General features: G+C 39.7%; 1 protein-coding gene across 1 annotated transcript in view; it reads right to left on the bottom strand.

The window, feature by feature from the left end:
• LOC139133154 (short transient receptor potential channel 4-like) overlaps window positions 1–19,207 on the bottom strand; it is a 51,493-nt gene that overhangs the window by 4,176 nt on the left and 28,110 nt on the right. Inside the window, exons 6-9 of the mRNA XM_070699581.1 lie at window positions 14,241–14,926; window positions 13,256–13,454; window positions 4,879–5,019; window positions 3,352–3,393 (exon numbers count right to left, since the gene is read on the bottom strand). Coding sequence (XP_070555682.1) covers window positions 3,352–3,393; window positions 4,879–5,019; window positions 13,256–13,454; window positions 14,241–14,926 — 1,068 coding nt within the window. The remainder of the gene's footprint in view (window positions 1–3,351; window positions 3,394–4,878; window positions 5,020–13,255; window positions 13,455–14,240; window positions 14,927–19,207) is intronic.

Genomic DNA, 19,207 nt, shown 5'->3' with positions numbered 1-19,207 from the left:
GCAGAGAAAAGCCTCTCTATAAGGCATACTAATTTCGTAATTGTCCTTTATAAATATGCATTTCAACTTACCGGATGAATGGAAAATTATCGTCCACGACGACTTGCTATCTCGGTCACTGCATCCAACACTGTCGCGGGGAAATACACTTTACCTTCATCAGCCAACTGAAACATTACCACTTAGACCTAAGTCACTTGCTGTTTTGACTAAAAATGTGTCGTCACTGGGGGAAGAAATGACCGAGAAATCAGCCATAATTCGTAGGATTCAGCTGGTCCATTACTTCAAAACTAAATCTGCGCAATCTCATTTGAGAGATGCAATGTGATATCCGATAACGATCATGTGGGAACACAAAGCATTGGTCAAATTCGAAAGGTCAAGGGTCGTGATCGTCGCAAAATTTTGACATTTCAAGTACGCGTAAACTGTTCTTGTAGATTTTTCTAATAAGCAAAAATTGACTTTAAATGAAGAGATCAGTTAAAATACGGACGTCCAACACACTAAGTGAACCCTGTTGCAATTCTGATCAGCCTTGTTAAATTCCAGCTTACTCATTTACGGGACCCTTACGTCCATACCCTGTTGCGTCCCGTCCACTCTTCCAACACAACTCTTTCCAAAGTCACGACATCATACATCGTCAGAAGCGTTAGTCCATCCGGCTCGACTTTTGAACGGTTTGGGGATGAACAGTACCTGTACTGCGTTTCCATTAAGTTTTATGTAAGTTGTAATCGCGAAAGTTTTACAATGGCAGATGCAGAACCGTCGCAAGTGTGTTCGTCGTTGTGTGATGATCTGACGTACATGTACATGACTGCATAGCCAGTTGCTGACGGACGTACGCGAAAACGTGGACCGTATGAGAAAAATATAATGACAGATCCAACCATATTACGTCTGGAAATGTGAGTACCTTTCAATAGAATGTAGGTTCCGATCATATGGAATATTTAGCGGTGAACATGTGTTTATTATTGCACATTTTGAAAATAAAAATAAACGATGTTTAAAATTTGATCTGTGCTGATTTAATTTAGAGGCTGCTCACAGACGTTTGCAGCCATCTGCATGACTTCCCTCTTGTCATATTCATTGGTTTATACTGAAAATCCCTAGTCTCGTTTTTTTGAATGGAAATGAATGAAACCAATGCTAATTATATTTAAGGGATAGATTGTAACTTCATAATTTTGGCAGAAATTGTGTTCTTCGTACATCGACTACAGGTTTTTCTCTCTTTTCAAAATCATGTTAGCCAGTATTGCTAATGTTATTCTATTTTCTAAAACACGTTCAAATATCCAGTCTTCACGACCTGTATTATGTACAGTCAGCATTGTTATTGTTGGTAAACACATTTTGGTCTGGACTAAACTTCAATTGAACACAATAACAGTGAACTTTTATAATAGGCCGAGTCTATTGACACCCGGGTGTCAATAGCCAACCGGCCTCTATTTGGCTATTGACACCCCTCCCGTTTTTTTCGCCAGTCGGCCTCCAAATTCAACCAAACTAAGCTTAGTTATTCTAAACAACATATACTCTCAATAGAAATCCAAAAAATTCCTTCGAAAAAGCTTCTATCGTCGTCATTTTGCGGTCCCATAGGGCTACTGCAGGCGGCCTATACCAATGGGTGTCAATAGCCAACCGGCCCTCTGTTTGGCTATTGACACCCCTCCCGTTTTTTCGCCAGTCAATATACATGCACACAAAGTGTATGTTGGTTGTATTGATAATATCAACGAGCTAATTCAACTTAAATTTGTGAACCAATGAAGTAAGTGCAGTTGATACATAACAAAAATATTAACAGAATCAAAAACTTACAGCTTTATACTGTCACTTTAAAATGGCAAACCGTTGCTTCTGTAGCCACTAAATATTTAAGTCTGAGAACAATTTAACTGGTAAATGTGACCCATGTGCCATTTCTATAGTGCAAACATGAGTAATTGCACCTGAAAAACTTAAACCCAAGTAAAATCAACTCTACACATGAGTGCCGCCTAATTTATTTAAATTAAATAGACAATAGGGATGTGAAAACATGAGAATTGACAACAAGTCAGTCCTTGGAGTTTATTAATGCATGTCTAAATTTTTACTGCCACATGTGTAAGCTACCATTCAATCCATTGACAATCTTCCCTTCTATCATGAATTCAATAGGACTGCTAATGAATGGTTACTTCACATGGCTGAGTCTGATTTCACATGCATAGCTAGTGATGAATGTTCAAATTTAACATGTCATATTTCCAATACTGGCATGTGGCAGGTTGGACTGCTATGGACTGCCTATTTTTCCTCAAATAACCATTCAACCTGTTCCACACAGGAATGTGGACTGGCTAATAGGCAGTTCAGAACTAGAATACGTAGTGGACACACAGGAAAAAAATACTGAAAAAAAGAGGAAAAAATGGCATTAATGGGTCTTTTCTAGTTAGCCCATGAAGGACTATTCCAATGGCAGACTGTCATTACAGTGGAGTAACATTGAATATCTTGGGTAGTCATAGAAAGGCAGACACTGGGTTGTGGAAAGTGCATTGAAATCACAATGGTCATGTTATACATTTTTCCCCAACATCTGAAAACATCATACAGATACTCAGTTGAAGTAAAGTTATTTTATTTGTTTATTATTTATATATTTATTTGTTTATTATTTATTTCAAGAATGCAAGAATGTTGTTTTCACTAAAGCATATATTAAAAGTTATAAGGATTATATATGTGTACAACTTTGTACCTATGTAATCTTTCTTTTTTGGGGAGGGGGGGGCCACAAAAATTTTGTCGCCGGTGATGGGGGGGCCACTAAAATTTTTGCTGGTGTTAAGGGGGGGCCTGTAAAAAATATACGCACCACATATTTTCTCTTCCGGCCCCCCCCCCTGCCGTAATTGTGCTCGTTCCCTAATCTATTTTACGTTTCATTGGGCTACAGAGAATATTTATTACATATGAAAACACCTGTGTCTGTAACGTTTATTTTTTTTATTATACGATCTTATATCTTCTTCAAGATCTCAAATCCCTACAGCATGTGAAAGTGACGAGCAGGTGGCCCGTCAACATCTATACATGTAATTTGTTACTGTAGACAAGTTTACGTACGTTTGTCTGGACTTCAATTAAATTATCGCAATAAGAACAGCCCTTGTTTTTGCATGTACTTTGTTGACAGGTCGTTTCAACATACACTATAGTTTAGAGAGGGTACCGAGAAAATATACTTGATCCGAGAGGAAGATACATGAATAAACTTTCAAAAGAACGTGTGTGTGGGGGCTTTCAGTTAGAGGAGGTCAAAGGAAGATTACCCACTTGATAATTCTTCTCGCGCGTCCGAACCGATTGCCTTTTTATCTGAAACAAATAAGTGAGAAGGAAATATATAAGAATGTATGACTGCAGGACAAAGAGAGTTTGCTACGGTAACAGGGTGACTCTGTATCATGAATGGTACTATTGAAGAGGGTCACAGGATAAAGTCTCTGCGTCAGTGCATTGCCGACTTCGTCGTCAGATAGTGGCAGTGTATTTCTTGCACAACATATATGTATTTTGAGGCGTTATATTAGCTAATGCGCCTCGCGGACAGACATTCGGACTCTCAACTTTTTACAATTCTTTTCTGGTATACCACCTGCGTGACCGCACTTTAAAGCTCTTTGAGTAAGGAAAGATTTCGCCGTCGTGGTTTTCCGAAATTGTGTTTTCCCCATAGAGTTAACGCAGGGATGGCGGCCATTTTGAATTTCAAATATCGTTAAATGTTAAGTAATGTTTCTGTCTAGTTATGTACCAAATTTTGCACGGTGACCACAATTTTAATTTTTACTTAACTTTTTCTTGACTAACTACCATTTTTATCATTTGTGACTTTGTTGTCTAAATATGTTAGAATGTCTACTTTTACCAATAACTATTTGCCCAATGGTAAATTTGGTCTCAAAATAGGCTGCCAACCTCTTCAATCAGTGGCGAGTACCTACATAATTGCATGTGATTAATTTGCCCAGGTTCCTTATCAGCGATCATTGATAATTCAGAAAAATGAGCAGTCTCGTGCAAGTAACAAGCGCCTTAAAACAAAAAGTGTGTCAAACTATTCTCAAACCTTTTCGCAATGAAGCCTTAAAACCAATCCATTTCAAATTCAGAATAAAAATCTGGGTCGCCGTCCAAATTTGTATAGAGCAGCAAATTATCTAAAAATTACCACTACTTGGAAAGCAAAACGGTCTCCATTTCCCATGTTACTGTATGTCTTTAGATAAAACGAAGTTTTGAATTTCCCTAGAAAAAAAGCGCGAAAACTTCCAAAAGACCGCGAAAAGTTCATTTACTCCACAAGTCGAAATAAGTGTCCACAGGCAGTAGAAAAGCGAAGAACTTTAAACATTTTGAGAGTGCGAATGTCTTTTCCAAGGGTACATTGTGACCTTATAAGGTAGTCACGCCTTGAAAATACTAGAATGAAAACTTTAACCCAAAACTTTCTTCAGGGGAATTTTTAAGCATTCCCTTTCGAAATTAAGAATAACAATCAGGAGTCATCGTACATAATATGTTACTAGAGAGACAAATAACCCAATATTTACCGATACTTGAAATTCAAAATGGCCGCCTTCCCTGAGGGGAAATAAAAATGTTGGATCTTCACAAAACTAAAGCTGGTGAAAACGTTATTTATTCCGTGAGCTTCAAAATGAGCCCCCCTTCCCCAAAGTGTAAGCCTAAAACAGTTTTTTTAAAGTTTGAGAACGAATCCTGACAAAAATGCCGTGTTAAAAACCACACAAATAAAATACGTAACTTTGCAACTCCCATTTCGTACATATAAATTACCTTGCGAGATCGTTTGCAAAACTTCAGCCATAGATCCGACGTGGGGAAAATATTGAAGGGCGGCGTTTGTGTACAATGCTCGTCGAAAAAGTTCAGCCAGAGCCGAGAGCGGGAAAATTTCCACTGCATGTCGGCATCCTCCTGTAAACGCAAAATAAAGTACGCGCCATCTGATTGGTTATTAAGTCTGGTATGCAGAAAGTGAAACCGACAAAGTCTTTGATTGTTGAACTGAATTATATTGTCGTAATTCTGATAGTTTGTAGTCAATTTTACATGTAAATTGCTCAAAATTACAGGAAGGAACGTCAACATGAGAGAAAATGCCGAGAGAGTTTGACCGGTTGACCTCGCTGTTAATTTTATGCAGGAAATTACAATAACAATGCTGGTCGAATGACGCAGTGCCTTGAGGGTGGGATCGCCAGTGGTATAGGGGGAGGAGTACCTTCCCGATGGTGATAAGTGGTGCGGATTACCGTCGCCTAGGTGACTGGCGTTGCAAATACCTGGACTGAACCACGCGTGGACTGAACCATTTGGTTTTTTTTTGGGTGTCGATGGTACTTTGACAATAAAAGTAAAGATGCACAGATATCGAGTTTATTGTCTTGTTTATGAGCGGCCAGTATTTCCAACAGCATGAATTACGTACTAGAAGAAATAAATAATTTCGAATAAAACATCGCGAATATAACCACATTCCTTAAGCTCGACGTACCCCAAAGAACCATGAAATCGCCCGACTTTCGATTGAAGAGATGAGTTTTGCCAAACCGCGTATACAGAAAAAGTGGCAGATGACTTTATTTTAGAATCATAGACAGTATAGCGAGATGTAAAAAATGTGAAACAGGCTCCCCATCTAACTATCCTAAATGTTTTTGTGTCGAGTTTGTGTTTGATTCGTTTCGAAAATGTGTTCCTACATTCTTATCCGATTGTGTGTGTTAATAAAAATGTTTGTTTCGCTTTGGATATTTGTAGAGAAGTTTGGATTAGTGTGTACGGTAATGTTTTGTTTGTGTGGGGAAAGCTATGGCGAGACGCAGCCGGACCTTTGTTGTTACAAAAGTTGATAGAGTCGCCCTTTGACGCTTGCGTTTCGAAACCCGGGTGTGGTTTCTCATCAGTCGCGGTGTAGATTCTTTCCTTAGTTTGTGTTTGTGAAAATTTATTTTAATGCATTTTAGTGGTCTTGCTTTTCGATTAGCGAGGCAAGTATATTAATTTTAATTTTGGTCACGTTGTGAGTCCGTTTGGTGGTTCGGTTTGTTTGTTCTATGTTTCTTTACTTCGGTAAATTTTGTTTGACTGGTGTGTCTTTTAGATTTTTGCGGAGGTTTGTGAATTTTTAGGCAATAAGTACCACTGGGGGTACGGATTTATGTTTATTGGATCAAGATACTCACAAGTATCCTGGTTGATGTGCTTGTTCTCGTACATTTTGATTCATAGTTCGTTTACTTTGTTCACTGTTTGTTCTGGCTTGTTGTGTATAATACTGAGTGTTGCGTAATTGCCTTTCGCATTCGAGTACGTAATCGTTTGTGTTGACAATGACGAAAACCCGACCCTTGTCGAGGGTTTTTTTCCCCGAAATTTGTCTATTGTTTGCAAGCTGGTTTATCGCGATTCTTTTAGCACGCGACATGTTTTGTTTCCTTGTTTGAAAGGGTATCTCTAGAAGTGCGAGTTTAGCAGCTTCAGATAGCTTTCAAGTTTTTGGTGTTTGTTGTTTGTGGAGCCCAATTTGACTTTTCTTTGAATTTGTGTTGTTGCGATTGTTTGTGTCTCACGATGTAGCGTAGTCACATTTTACGACTTTATTTGTTGAAATCCTGAGGTGGTTTATTCTGTTTGGTTTTGTTGGCGTCCGAATTAATTTTAAGGCCTTTGCCTAGTACTATTTTTCGGAGTTTCATAGTTTGAGCGACGATAGGTTGTTGTTGAATTTCATGTTGTTGTCGGCTTTTCTTTGGAAATAGCTGATTTATTTCCACGGCCATTTTTTCTGTCACGTTATTTTTATGTGTACGATTTTTGTTATTTCTTTAAGTGTTTGTGTGTTCTATGTCATTTTATGGGTTTTTTTTGGTAGTTCTCTTTTTGGAGTGTTTGGTGGCCCTGAAAAGGGCCGCTCGGTATGGGTTTTTGTTAGCGCTTGGCGCGTTTGTTTTGGCGATGAGCCTATAGCTTTTTTATGCTTCTTTTCGCCGATTCGATGTGCTTGGTGAGTAGGTGTTTGCCGCCTTCTTGTCACTGTGTGTGCGTACATGGACAGTCTGCATAGCCCTTGAATGTGGTCTCGATTTTGATCAAACCATGGAGGTACCTCCATGATCAAACTTACAATTTAGGAGTATATATCAAAACTGATAAATGAGTTATGTTTTCACATGGGTTCACAAAAAGTTTCGCCCGGTGTTCATTTTTGGCCCAGGAATCCATCTACTCACCCTTTACAGAGTAGTAAGCTTATGGGGCAAGTAAATATGGATGCGCCGGTGCGATTCAACGATCAACCTGTATATCGCATCGAAAGTCAACAATTTTACGGCACGGACTATGATTTTATAAGTTTATACACAGTCCCTCGTGGATAGAGAGACTGTGGTTTATATAAAAATTATAAGGCGCGGGGTATTATATATTGACTGATTACTGTAGCTATAGATAGGCTACATTCAGGACGGGCAGCGACGGGCAGTAATTAGTAGGCAAAACCACGGTCCCTCCACAGAGGGACCGTGGCAAAACAGGTGGTTTTCACCGTGGGCAGAACTCGGTGCAATGATACTGAACATTAATAGTAAGCCTGTCACCTTGAAGGTAATGCTGTAGGTGAAACAAGTAAGCTTACTTCAAACGCACGATGGTACAAACATTCCTACCTCCATGGTACAAACAACACCATAAGTGAAACCACCGTCCCTCCGGGACGGTGGTGAAACGTACACATAGAAATACACGCGTTCCTACGTTGTGCCCACCCGGGCCACGCGATTAAAATATGACTGATACTGCTGGATAGTGTTAATTGGGTCGGTAAACAGTCAACTAATAGTTTAATTGACTACCTGGGTGATTGGCAGGTCGTGTCCTACCAGGCGCCAAATGTAAAATAATTATTTTACACATTAGAAGAACATATTCATACGAAAAGGGTGTATTTGCATGCATTTATCAATAAAAATAAACTACTATAGCATAAGTATAAATAAATCAATACAGACATAAGTAAATACATATATGAGTGAAAAAACATACATATATGTGAACCAATTCACACAAGACATGAAGACAGACACATACATACATACGTGCATACGTACGTGCATACATACATACATACGTACGTGCATACATACATACATACATACATACATACATACATACATACATACATACATACATACATACATACATACATGCACTCACGCACGCACATACATACGTGCATACGTACGTGCATACGTGCAAACGTACGTGCATACATACATACATACATACATACATACATACATACATACATACATACATGCACTCAGGCACGCACGCACGCACATACATACATACATACATACATATATACATACATACATACATACATACATACATACATACATACATACATACATACATACATACATACATATACACACATACAGGATCGAAAAGTTTACATGAGGGGAACGAAGTACGCATGCGTATATCCAGTCGCACACACACACACTCACACACACACACACTGCTACTCGGAAAAGTTTACATGAGGGGGAACGAAATACGCATGCGTATATCTACTCGCGCACACACACACTGCTCTGAAAAGTTTACATGAGGGGGAACGAAGTACGCATGCGTATATCCACTCGCACACACACACACACACAACAAACACAACACACACATTGCTACTCTCTCTGAGATACACACACTGACGCGACGATCTGCAGGCCCGGAAGTGCCACACCGGGGAGCTCACACTTCTTACTCGGACTCTACGTACCTCGCGGCGTCGAAGGCTAGTGACGATGACAAAGATGTGCGACACTTTTTCTCTTTCTTGCCTTTGTGTCGTGAGTCGGGTTCGTACAGGGCTTTACACAGTGGTAAAGTGGTAGCCGGCCTGAGTAATACTACACTGCTTAGAGGCCCCGTAAGGGTTTCTGACTTAATGGTACCTGCCATGCCGGCGAAGTTCTGCTGGGGTTAACGGCCCAACCCAGGCCAATAAAACACTGGGAGTCGTGTATTACAGCTCTCTGCCATTCGGCTTATATTCTTTAATGGTTAAATACAGCATTCAACAGGAACTACAGCAACAGCTTACTGGAACTAAAGCAACAGCTTTACTGCTAAACTCTCTGCTCTCTAAACTCTCTGCTATACTTTACTCAGGATCGTACGTAGCTCCACTCAGCAGGGAATGAATGTCTGGAATGCCAAGTATGCCCACTGGAAACTAGACAGCAACGGAGTACGGAGAACTGGAATTTTCAAACTAATATTAAGAGCCACTGTGTATTTTCTAATAAACTCATTTTCACGCCTACGACATTTTAGTGCCTGATGTACAAGGCAGTGGTATTTTTTACGAATTTTCATTAGTTGTACGCGTGAATTTTTGATCGAAAAATTGATGCTTTGTAAAGTTTGGTCAAACATCAAATGTATTCACTTTTCCCCGGACGTTTTTTGATGAAAGTCATATGGTCAACCCGGTCAATGTAGTATCATTCGACTCTTAATGGTACGAAATGTGTCAAACTGTCATCCGACCCCTATCGACCCCTAGCGTTTTCACGTAATGGGGGCTTTCTTTCTGCCTACTTTTAGTGATTTTCTAAAATGTGGACGCCTTATGTAAACATAGCCAGGCCGTCAGGCCTGCAGTTGAGGACCGGGGCAGCAGTCACCTCGACCCCTGTCCGTTTCGACCCAAGTAATTCACACCCTCTTGTCGTTGATTGTGGTCAAATCAATCCCGGTGCCTTAGTCACTTCGACCTCAGTCAGTTTTCATGTTACATGTACCTGACAACGTTTACTGACAACGTTTTACTGAGTACATTATGCAACTTGTTTCTGTGAGAAAAACTGCTGGCTTCGCTACAACAATCCACGGGGTAGCTGTGATATCGCAGCGGTACTTGTGGCGTGTCGAACGCGCTCGGGTCATTGGTTTGGGGTCATCCCTGTGGCGATGACCCCAATGACTCGATCGCGTTCGCCACGAGTACCGCTGCGATATCACAGCTATCCACGGGCTGTGAACACTCTGATACTTGTGGGAGGCCTGGGTACCCGGCCCCATTGTCATTTACTGACTGGGAACGTGTCTCACTGAAGTACGGATGGATAAAGCATGTCATTTACTGATTTTTGGAAATAAAGCATTCGTCATTATCGCAATTGCTTGCCATATGCGGCAAGATTGGATGAGCGAGGCCGGTCCGCTCGCCTTGGTGTCTTGACGCCAAATGAGCCTATTTCCGGTTTAGGCGTTGGGCTTACAGCAATGCATTATAGGATATCTTCCAGGGCGGCGTGGATCAGTGTGTGTGTGTGTGCGAGTAGATATACGCATGCGTATTTCGTTCCCCCTCATGTAAACTTTTCAGAGCAGTGTGTGTGTGTGTGCGAGTAGATATACGCATGCGTATTTCGTTCCCCCTCATGTAAACTTTTCCGAGTAGCAGTGTGTGTGTGTGCGAGTGGATATACGCAAGCGTACTTCGTTCCCCTCATGTAAACTTTTCGATCCTGTATGTGTGTATATGTATGTATGTATATATGTATGTATGTATGTATATGTATGTATGTATGTATGTATGTATGTATGTATGTATGTATGTATGTATATGAGTGTGTGGGTTTGTGTGTATGTGCGTGCGTGCGTGCATGAGTGCATATGGGCTATGTATGTATGTATGTATGTATGTGCGTGCGTGCGTGCATGAGTGCATATGGGCTTGTGTATGTATGTATGTATGTATGTATGTATGTATGTATGTATGTATGTATGTATGTATGTATGTGCGTGCGTGCGTGCGTGAGTGCATGTATGTATATATGTATGAATGTATGTATGTATGTATTGTATGTATGTATGTATGTATGTATGTATGTATGTATGTATGTATGTATGTATGAATGTATGTATGTATGTATGTATGTATGTATGTATGTATGTATGTATGCACGTACGTATGTATGTATGCACGTACGTATGCACGTATGTATGTATATGTCTGTCTTCATAGGTCTTGTGTGAATTGTTCACATATATGTATGTTTTTTCACTCATATATGTATTTACTTATGTCTGTATTGATTTATTTATACTTATGCTATAGTAGTTTTTATTGATAAATGCATGCAAATACACCCTTTTCGTATGAATATGTTCTTCTAATGTGTAAAATAATTATTTTACATTTGGCGCCTGGTAGTGTCCAACGATGCATATGCAAAGCAGGCCAAAAGACAGAAGCCCCCAAAGTTATTGACAGCTGGCCAGGGTCACCATGAATACGTAATGAAGCTTCACTACGCAGAAACTGCGTAGTCAAGCCTTCTTAACCGGTCAAACTCTCTCGGCATTTTCCGGCATGATTGTTCTAGAGAGCAGCATATTACGCATTCAATGGGCTTTTTACGGGGTTTACAGAATGTGTTGATATTCATCTGCAATTCAAGAATCATAGATGGCAGAGCAGATGTTAGATAATGGCGATCCGTTCAGCAATCACAATATTTTAAAAAAAAATTGATGACAGTATATTTTATGCCTACACGATATGTGCACATACATAGCATGCTATTATTTGTTGATATCCACGTCGAAAATTAAATAGATACAGATATATATATATATAATGCTTCACTTCATGGGGATATTATCCAGATTGATTTGCCCATAACACGATTGGAACTAATTTGGAATAATTTTCTTTTTTATGTCACACACTTCAGTGTTTTTATGAGTAATTTGTAATATTGCAACATTCAGTTATAGGGCACCTATCACTTTTGAGAAATTTGAAAAAAAAATGGAGATCCCATTATTCCAAATTAGGTCCAATCGTGTTCTTTTTGGCTTGCCATGACCTTCCATCAGGATTCTATTCAGAATAATCACCATATGCTCTTTATTTCAAACTCTCTTACCAGCTAAATCACCGAAATAATTAAAAGGAAGGCATTTCGTCCAAATGTTAGAACAAATAACTTATTGGCTTATGATTGGCAAGTTTGACTTGTCCACAACTTGCTCTGTCAGCAGTCTAGTCATCGAGTAATCATACCATATAACGATAGTCTGTCAAATTCGTCTAAAAATCAGGCAATGAATCGTGACTGACCGACCAATGACATCAATAACATGGTCCGCGGAGGCCCAATTTCACATCCTGGTATTTTGGTACATGTAGTTTAATGCGTTTTCAACAACGTTCTACTGCAAGAGAAATTCATTTTTGTGCCTAAAAGCGGCAGTCCTCAATCCCTGGTTATCGCATAAGTGGTTGTTGGCATTGACTGTTCGTGTGATTGTAGTCCTTCGTTCTTCTGTGAAAGTTGTGCGCAATCAGTCGGTTTGCCAAGAGATTAAGCTAATAAAAACCTGTCCCTTGAAAGGTAGTATGCGCCTCGAAAGTGAAAGACTTAAACTTTTGCTCAGACTTTCCTCAATGAATCTTTAAACCATTCTTTTACCAAATTAAGAACAAATATTAGGCGCCACTGTGCAACGCCTTGGTACTACAGAAACAAGTACCTAACATTTACCGATAATAGAAATTCAAAATGGCGCCATCCCTGTATTAACTACCTATGAGGGAAAACATTTTCGAAAAACTCATTCCAAGAGTTTTAAAAGAGCCCCCTCAAGCGTCAGATTCTGAAAATCTGTCCCCGAGGCGCATTCTACCTTTAGGAAGTCTCAGCTACGATGTTAACGCAGTGTAAAATTATACAGCATAAGGCCACTTTAAGAAAAATCTTTGTTTGCCGTTCTTGGATTTTGAAAAAACCTTCCAGCCAGCCAGGGAAAACACAGACACAGACAAAAAACACCATTGTATTAAATTTAGCTCAATTTTCATAAATTGGTTTCTTTTGGAAAAATTATATTTTTATATTTAATAGTATTAACATTGTGTTTGTTTTCGTGATTTTCTCTGGAAAAACCTACCAGCACGCGGACGGCACACAATTTTATTTAAAGCGCCTTTTACATGTTGCGAGTGACCCACTCGCCCAGTTTGATTCACACCTGTAGGGATGCATGTATTTGAGGTCATGTCGGGGTCATGGGACTTCCCGATATTCTTCAATATGCCAAAAAGTTTTTTTTAGAGAGAATTTCTCACCTCTATTCTTGTGAAAGTGTTGCTCATCATGGCGATCAGAATGTTGAGTAGCACCACGATACCAATCACGTGATAGGCCGCAAATAGGATTTTGCCAATGCTCTCCGTGAACCAGTGGTTGGCCCCTTGGATCCGAAGCTTTGCCATATCGGTGATGCCAAACAGCGCCCAGAACAACGTCAACATAGCGTCTGGAACGCTGAGATACAGGGAAACAAATGTGTTAACATATTGACTCATTCCTCCATTATATAGAAATAAAGGGAGACACCCTGACCATTAACGTTTATTTATGAGCGCGGGCGAGAGGAAAACCAAAAATTAACAGACAAGGCTTGCCAGGGCGGAGTCTGTTATTTCTATTATATTATCAACGAAATCAAGAAAAACCGTCAAAATTTACAAAAATGTTCTACGCAAAAGACAACGGGTGCCCCGGAACTTGTATTACACAAATCTTCTATTCACTAATCAGTGATGTGCTACGCTGTATGCGAGCTCAGCGCTGTCACCCGCGCTGTACAAATTTTGCAAATCCGGAGACTTTTTTGAAAAAAGTGTCTAAACTTGGCCCGCAAGTGCTCCATTTTATTTTTTGATTGCTTAGTACGATCTTTTTCCGTTTAGCTGTACAGTTACGATGTTTACGATACCTTGAGTCTTTAATATTATTATTCATATTCACGGGCGTGTAAACAAACCATTACTGTGTATTTGTAGCTGTAGTTCGGCTCGACCAACTAAAATGCGATGGACATTACATGGTAATATATAATACACAGTAATACTATGGATGGTTAGCAGTTCGCTGGGAGATAAAGAGAGAGAGGGAGAGAGAGGGGTGGGGTGTGGAGGGCAGTTATATAAACAGACCAAAGGAAAAATTAACAGCCAGTCAGACAGACAAGCAAAATAAAACAACCAGAAAGTGTGATCGATACTGACTCCTGTATATTTTCTCTGTACATACAATATGTTATCCTACCTTCCAAATGCCTGGTCACAATCGTTTCTAGAGTCGTTTTCGACGTTTCGCCTCTTACATTCTTCTGATTTTTCATTGGCGTAGAACCAGTACAGTTGGTTTAGACCGACCGAAAAGGCAAACCACACCAGGCAGAAGATGCACAGAAACCGAATGATGTCGTACGCCATTCGACCGAGCGATATCTGCATAGGACCAACCTGAACGTTGACAACAGTTATCCGAATGAGACGCATGAAGCTTAGGACCTTTGCAACGGCGAAGAGACTTTCAGCGACTAGGCCTGGGTCGAAAGTATCCCAGTCAGCGCGTGCTGACGTAAAGGAGTCCGACTCCCCATCTGTTGATCCACCGGAAACTCGTCGTCTGGCACCAGCTCTAGCCGCCCTCTTCACGATTGAATGACCGCTTTCGGTCGCCACATTGGATTGGTCAGTTCTCTCACACAGCTTTAGCAAACTATGCATTCGGTCTTCGATCAACTGTGGTAAATATTTCTGCTCGGTTGACATTTCGAGTATATGGTCCGTTAGATTCTCAAGCTTATACCCGAGTGAGTCAAAGCCGTCTTCTACCATCTGTTGCAGAGTAAGTGTGGCATTCAAGTTCATTATGTCCATTTCCCCTGTCAAATCGACGTTTTCAGTACTATTTTCCGACGCAAGGTGGAAATGACCGTTCTGATGCTGTAAAGGATATGTTAAGTCGATATCAGAAGATTTTAAAGCGATGTGATATAGCATAAAATTAAACAAATCAACGTTTTTATAGTAGTGTAGGCTGTGGTTTGGAGCGCAAGTCTCACAAAATCTACAGTTTTGGTGCTCTCGTGTAGCGCGAGACTCGTATGCTATAGATGTTGTTGTCCATGTTGAGGGTCCCCCCTAAACTTGACAGAACCCCTGGTCCGGTGATGATACATCAGTATATGACACGACTCAATGAGAATCCGATCCCCAAGGTTATGACCCGTAAATGACTCCCTAGTTTTGTTGTCATAAACAATATCAATTATTAGCCATGATCCCTTTGCAGCTTCTGTCCAGGTCCGCGATTGTGCGAATCCCCCTTTCTAATCGAAATTCCCCTTCACATAATGATAATTAATTGCCCGTCTAATACGAGGGTTGATATTATTGATTAACATAGAGTATTTATAGTAGCATTCCACTTCATGATTATTGTCTATTATGGAACATCATACAGTTGATGTAATCCACTATATGTAGCTACAGTAAAGTGATACAAGCTTCCTATCTGCAGAAGGATGAGATCCAGCTGAAATATACTCTCGTTTGTTTAATATTTGATCAGTACTATAACCCTATTTTGCTGACACCTTGATCAAGATCTTAATTTGCATAACTTTGAACAATTTATTATTGTCCATTTTAATCAGAACCAAATCGCCTTCTAAATGTTCAGACAGGGACCCGGGCACCCCCCCCCCCCGCGTGAGAAAAACCTGGAGTAAACACTGCACATCGGAATGCTGCAATCAATGTGGTCCCTCCTTTGTTTTTCAAGGGAGAATATAGTTGGGCACACAAATCTCGCTAGACTTCTTGAGTGTCAGATTTTGCACTACAGTAAATACCGTATATTCAAATACAAAATACCATGCCTTGCAAACACTATGTATCAAGTAAACATTCAAATATTTGTTGTTAAGGGATAAGTTCTAGTACGGACTAAAATTGTAAACAACAACTTTGGAGATCAGACACAAGGAAGGCCGTATTGAAATTATCTCAATGAATGCAATGGGAGATGATAACGGGACTCAGCAAAAGTCACACGGCAAGAACTGTTTTTTTTGGTGCAATATGTATTAAAATCGTTACGGATCGAAATCTTTACTCTCCCGATTTCGATCGCGCTCGATCGTCATACGGAACGGAGAGAGGCGGCCATTTTGTTTGCTTACACTGTGAGTTTCCATGTCAACATATTGTCACTGTCAAGTCATGCGCTCACTACCTATTCTTTGCTAGACGTTGTCGTGTGAACGGTGGAATGTTTGCCAGAGCTTGTCTAACAAAATTGCGTGACCATTATTGGAATCACCGCCGGATAATATTACAAGATGTAACTTAATATTCCCGTATTTACCCGAAATATACCCCTGTTCCTCAGTGTTTTTATGTCAGCAACATCACATCGTTAAGCGGAGAGCGACAGCGATTTTGTTTGTTTACATCGTTTACGATCAAATTGAAAATATACTTATGATATCATGCATATCTCGACCTTTACCGTATAATATCACAGCTTATATTTTACGGTAAACGCCACCAAGAGGGAGAGATATGGTAATTTTAAGAATCAAAACATTAAAGGAAATGACAATACTTCAATGCCATCCACCTCCCTGGCACCCTGAGGACTGAAATTAGTCAAACACTGGTATTGATCACATGTTATTTATTTTTACAATATTTTTTATTGAGGCAAATTTCTTATGTACTTAAACTAAGCCCGCTCTGGTTGACTACCGCCATATTTTCAAAACTGAGTCAAACTAACTTACTATGTATGTAACAGCTCACTTTCTTATTTTCACGTTAGCCGCAATGAATGGGGATCGATATCTATGACAAGTCATAGATGAGTAATATGTTGACGCCGTGTTTTTACTAATGTGACGGACGTCTGTATTTAAAGCCAATTATTTTCCTTTGCCAATGTATGTTTTTATAACCATAGATTAAATGTTTGACTAACCCCATTGTTTGCTACTCCGACTTAATAGACATATACTCAATAGAAAGTGTACGTGCTGATAAAATTAATAGTTTTAGTATATTATGTCTGGAGACGATGAATAATGTATTGTGCATAAACCTTTAGCATAATCGATATCTCACAAAATACGCGATATGAGTAATATAATTCAATTGTGGTATAATTATACCGGATGTTTGATTTGTGTCCGTACACAGACGGAACTTTACGTGAACAAATAACCTGAGTTCGAGTGTAATCATTTCTTGGAAATATTAAAAAGGAACTGGAAATAAATCCGTGATAATTCCGAAAACTCTACAAGGTATTTGGTAGCAAACGTAATTGTCACATACGACCGTATGCGACAATTACGTTTTGTCACATACGACCGTATGCGACAATTACGTTTTCTTACACTCCTGCGCCACAGTCATGTCGACTGTATAATTCTTATTCTTCTAAAGCATGGCTTGATTCTCCCAGGTGTTGGTTGATTTTGCCACCCTATTCATCTCTTTTTTTTCGTCGAATAGCTTTCTTAGCTTTGTTTCCTTTCCAGTTCAAAGTAGAGGTGATAGTCTAAGCTAAGTTACGAAGGATAATGCCGTACATATCGTAAAGCTTAGCTGTCTGACAGCCTTTACTGTTAATACATCCTTGCCTTGACAAACCCGCGAATTTTTTTCTGACCGTGATTATCAGGTTGAAACATCTATATGTAACCATTCAACAATTTCAATGTAGAATTAGCCGGAATTCATGTTTTTAAAGGTTTGTGTGACCCCAACCGCAAACACCCGAAGCGGATGAGATATATGTGTATCTGTCTGGTCGCTTCAACCAATCAAGTGGCACTTATTATCATAATGTACCCTTCTTAAAATGCGCCTACAGTGCGTAAAGGGACAGAGCCGCTCTATTTTGACCTTGTGTGATATAAACGAAACACGGAATACTTGCATAAGTCACTCGTTGTACAGAGTAACGACGGTACATAACTGCAAACTTTGAAGTGACAAAAATTACCTTTTTGCTGAATGCAAACAGATGATTTCGTTTGTGACCTCAGGACTAAAAATATCTTTTCCTATTCCGATTTGCTTTCACATTATTGCCACAATTAAAGAGAAAGCTGCTCTCCTTATATATATATGAAAGGCACGACCACTTAAAATTTTATTACAAAAGCTTGCATGAAGTCCAAACTTTATGTAACAGTGTATGTTCAGCCATGCATTGTGAGAGTTGTAAACTTGAAGTTTTACACTTGAGTTTTGGTACAAGCCGTAAACTGTTTCACTGGATGTTTAATCTTGTCTGGCTGCAAGCAGAGTTGAGGTTGTACACAGTTGACCAGTATTTACCATGTTTCAAGACGTCCAACAACACCACAACCTACTTTTCATATCAAACAAAAGTCATGAAAAAGCTAAAAACAGGGCGACTTTATCCCTTTCATGGACGTTAACCCTGACTACATTTTTGTGAGCGAAACATGCCTTTAGCAGTTGGCATATATGCTGCGTCTCTTCTACATGTCTGACGACAAACTTTGCATACTTCATTGGCATTGCCCCTGACGTCATGATAAAGCGAATAATGTACTTTTCAATGGAATGAATTAGATATTAGTTGTCATCGTCACGGATGTCATCAGCCTTATTCGAACAAAGTGGGAAGACTGATACTTTTTAATGTTATGGTACTCTCATGTTATTTTTATCTACATCCCAGCATAAAATTCGCCCGTGACCAATTCATTGGCACCAGAAAAGACTTCATTTCAGGGAGGGCAGTTGTTCTGATGTTTGACTGATTATACCTTTTTCACACTTGGAAATGGGAAGCTCAGAGCTTTTAATACATTACTGTTGTTTGTTGTTCACTTGAATAAAACTTTCCCGCACCATCGCTATTTCATTTTACCAGTGATCAAAGGTTTTACCCGTGATTGGACAAATGACTCATAAAACTCATGAAACTCATACAAGAATATAAGGTGGCCTATTCATTCAAATGACCGCTATGCATGATGGTTATATTACCTGACCGCCGGTGCGCACAACATGGCTGGCAGTAGTTGATTTTCTCGTAAAGGGGTCGGTTTTCCCGGTCTGCCAAAACGATTGCAAAGACAATTTCCTACTTTACCTCAATCTATACTATAACTATGCGTTTATCTCTACACACCGTCCCACTGGACAATAAGTCTTCGCCATCCATTCTGCGCTGAGCCTTAA

The sequence above is a fragment of the Ptychodera flava genome, chromosome 5 (genome assembly GCF_041260155.1).
Source record: "Ptychodera flava strain L36383 chromosome 5, AS_Pfla_20210202, whole genome shotgun sequence".
NCBI lineage: Eukaryota > Metazoa > Hemichordata > Enteropneusta > Ptychoderidae > Ptychodera > Ptychodera flava.
The sequence above is the reverse complement of the archived record's forward strand: the minus strand, read 5'-3'. Positions and strand labels throughout refer to the sequence as shown.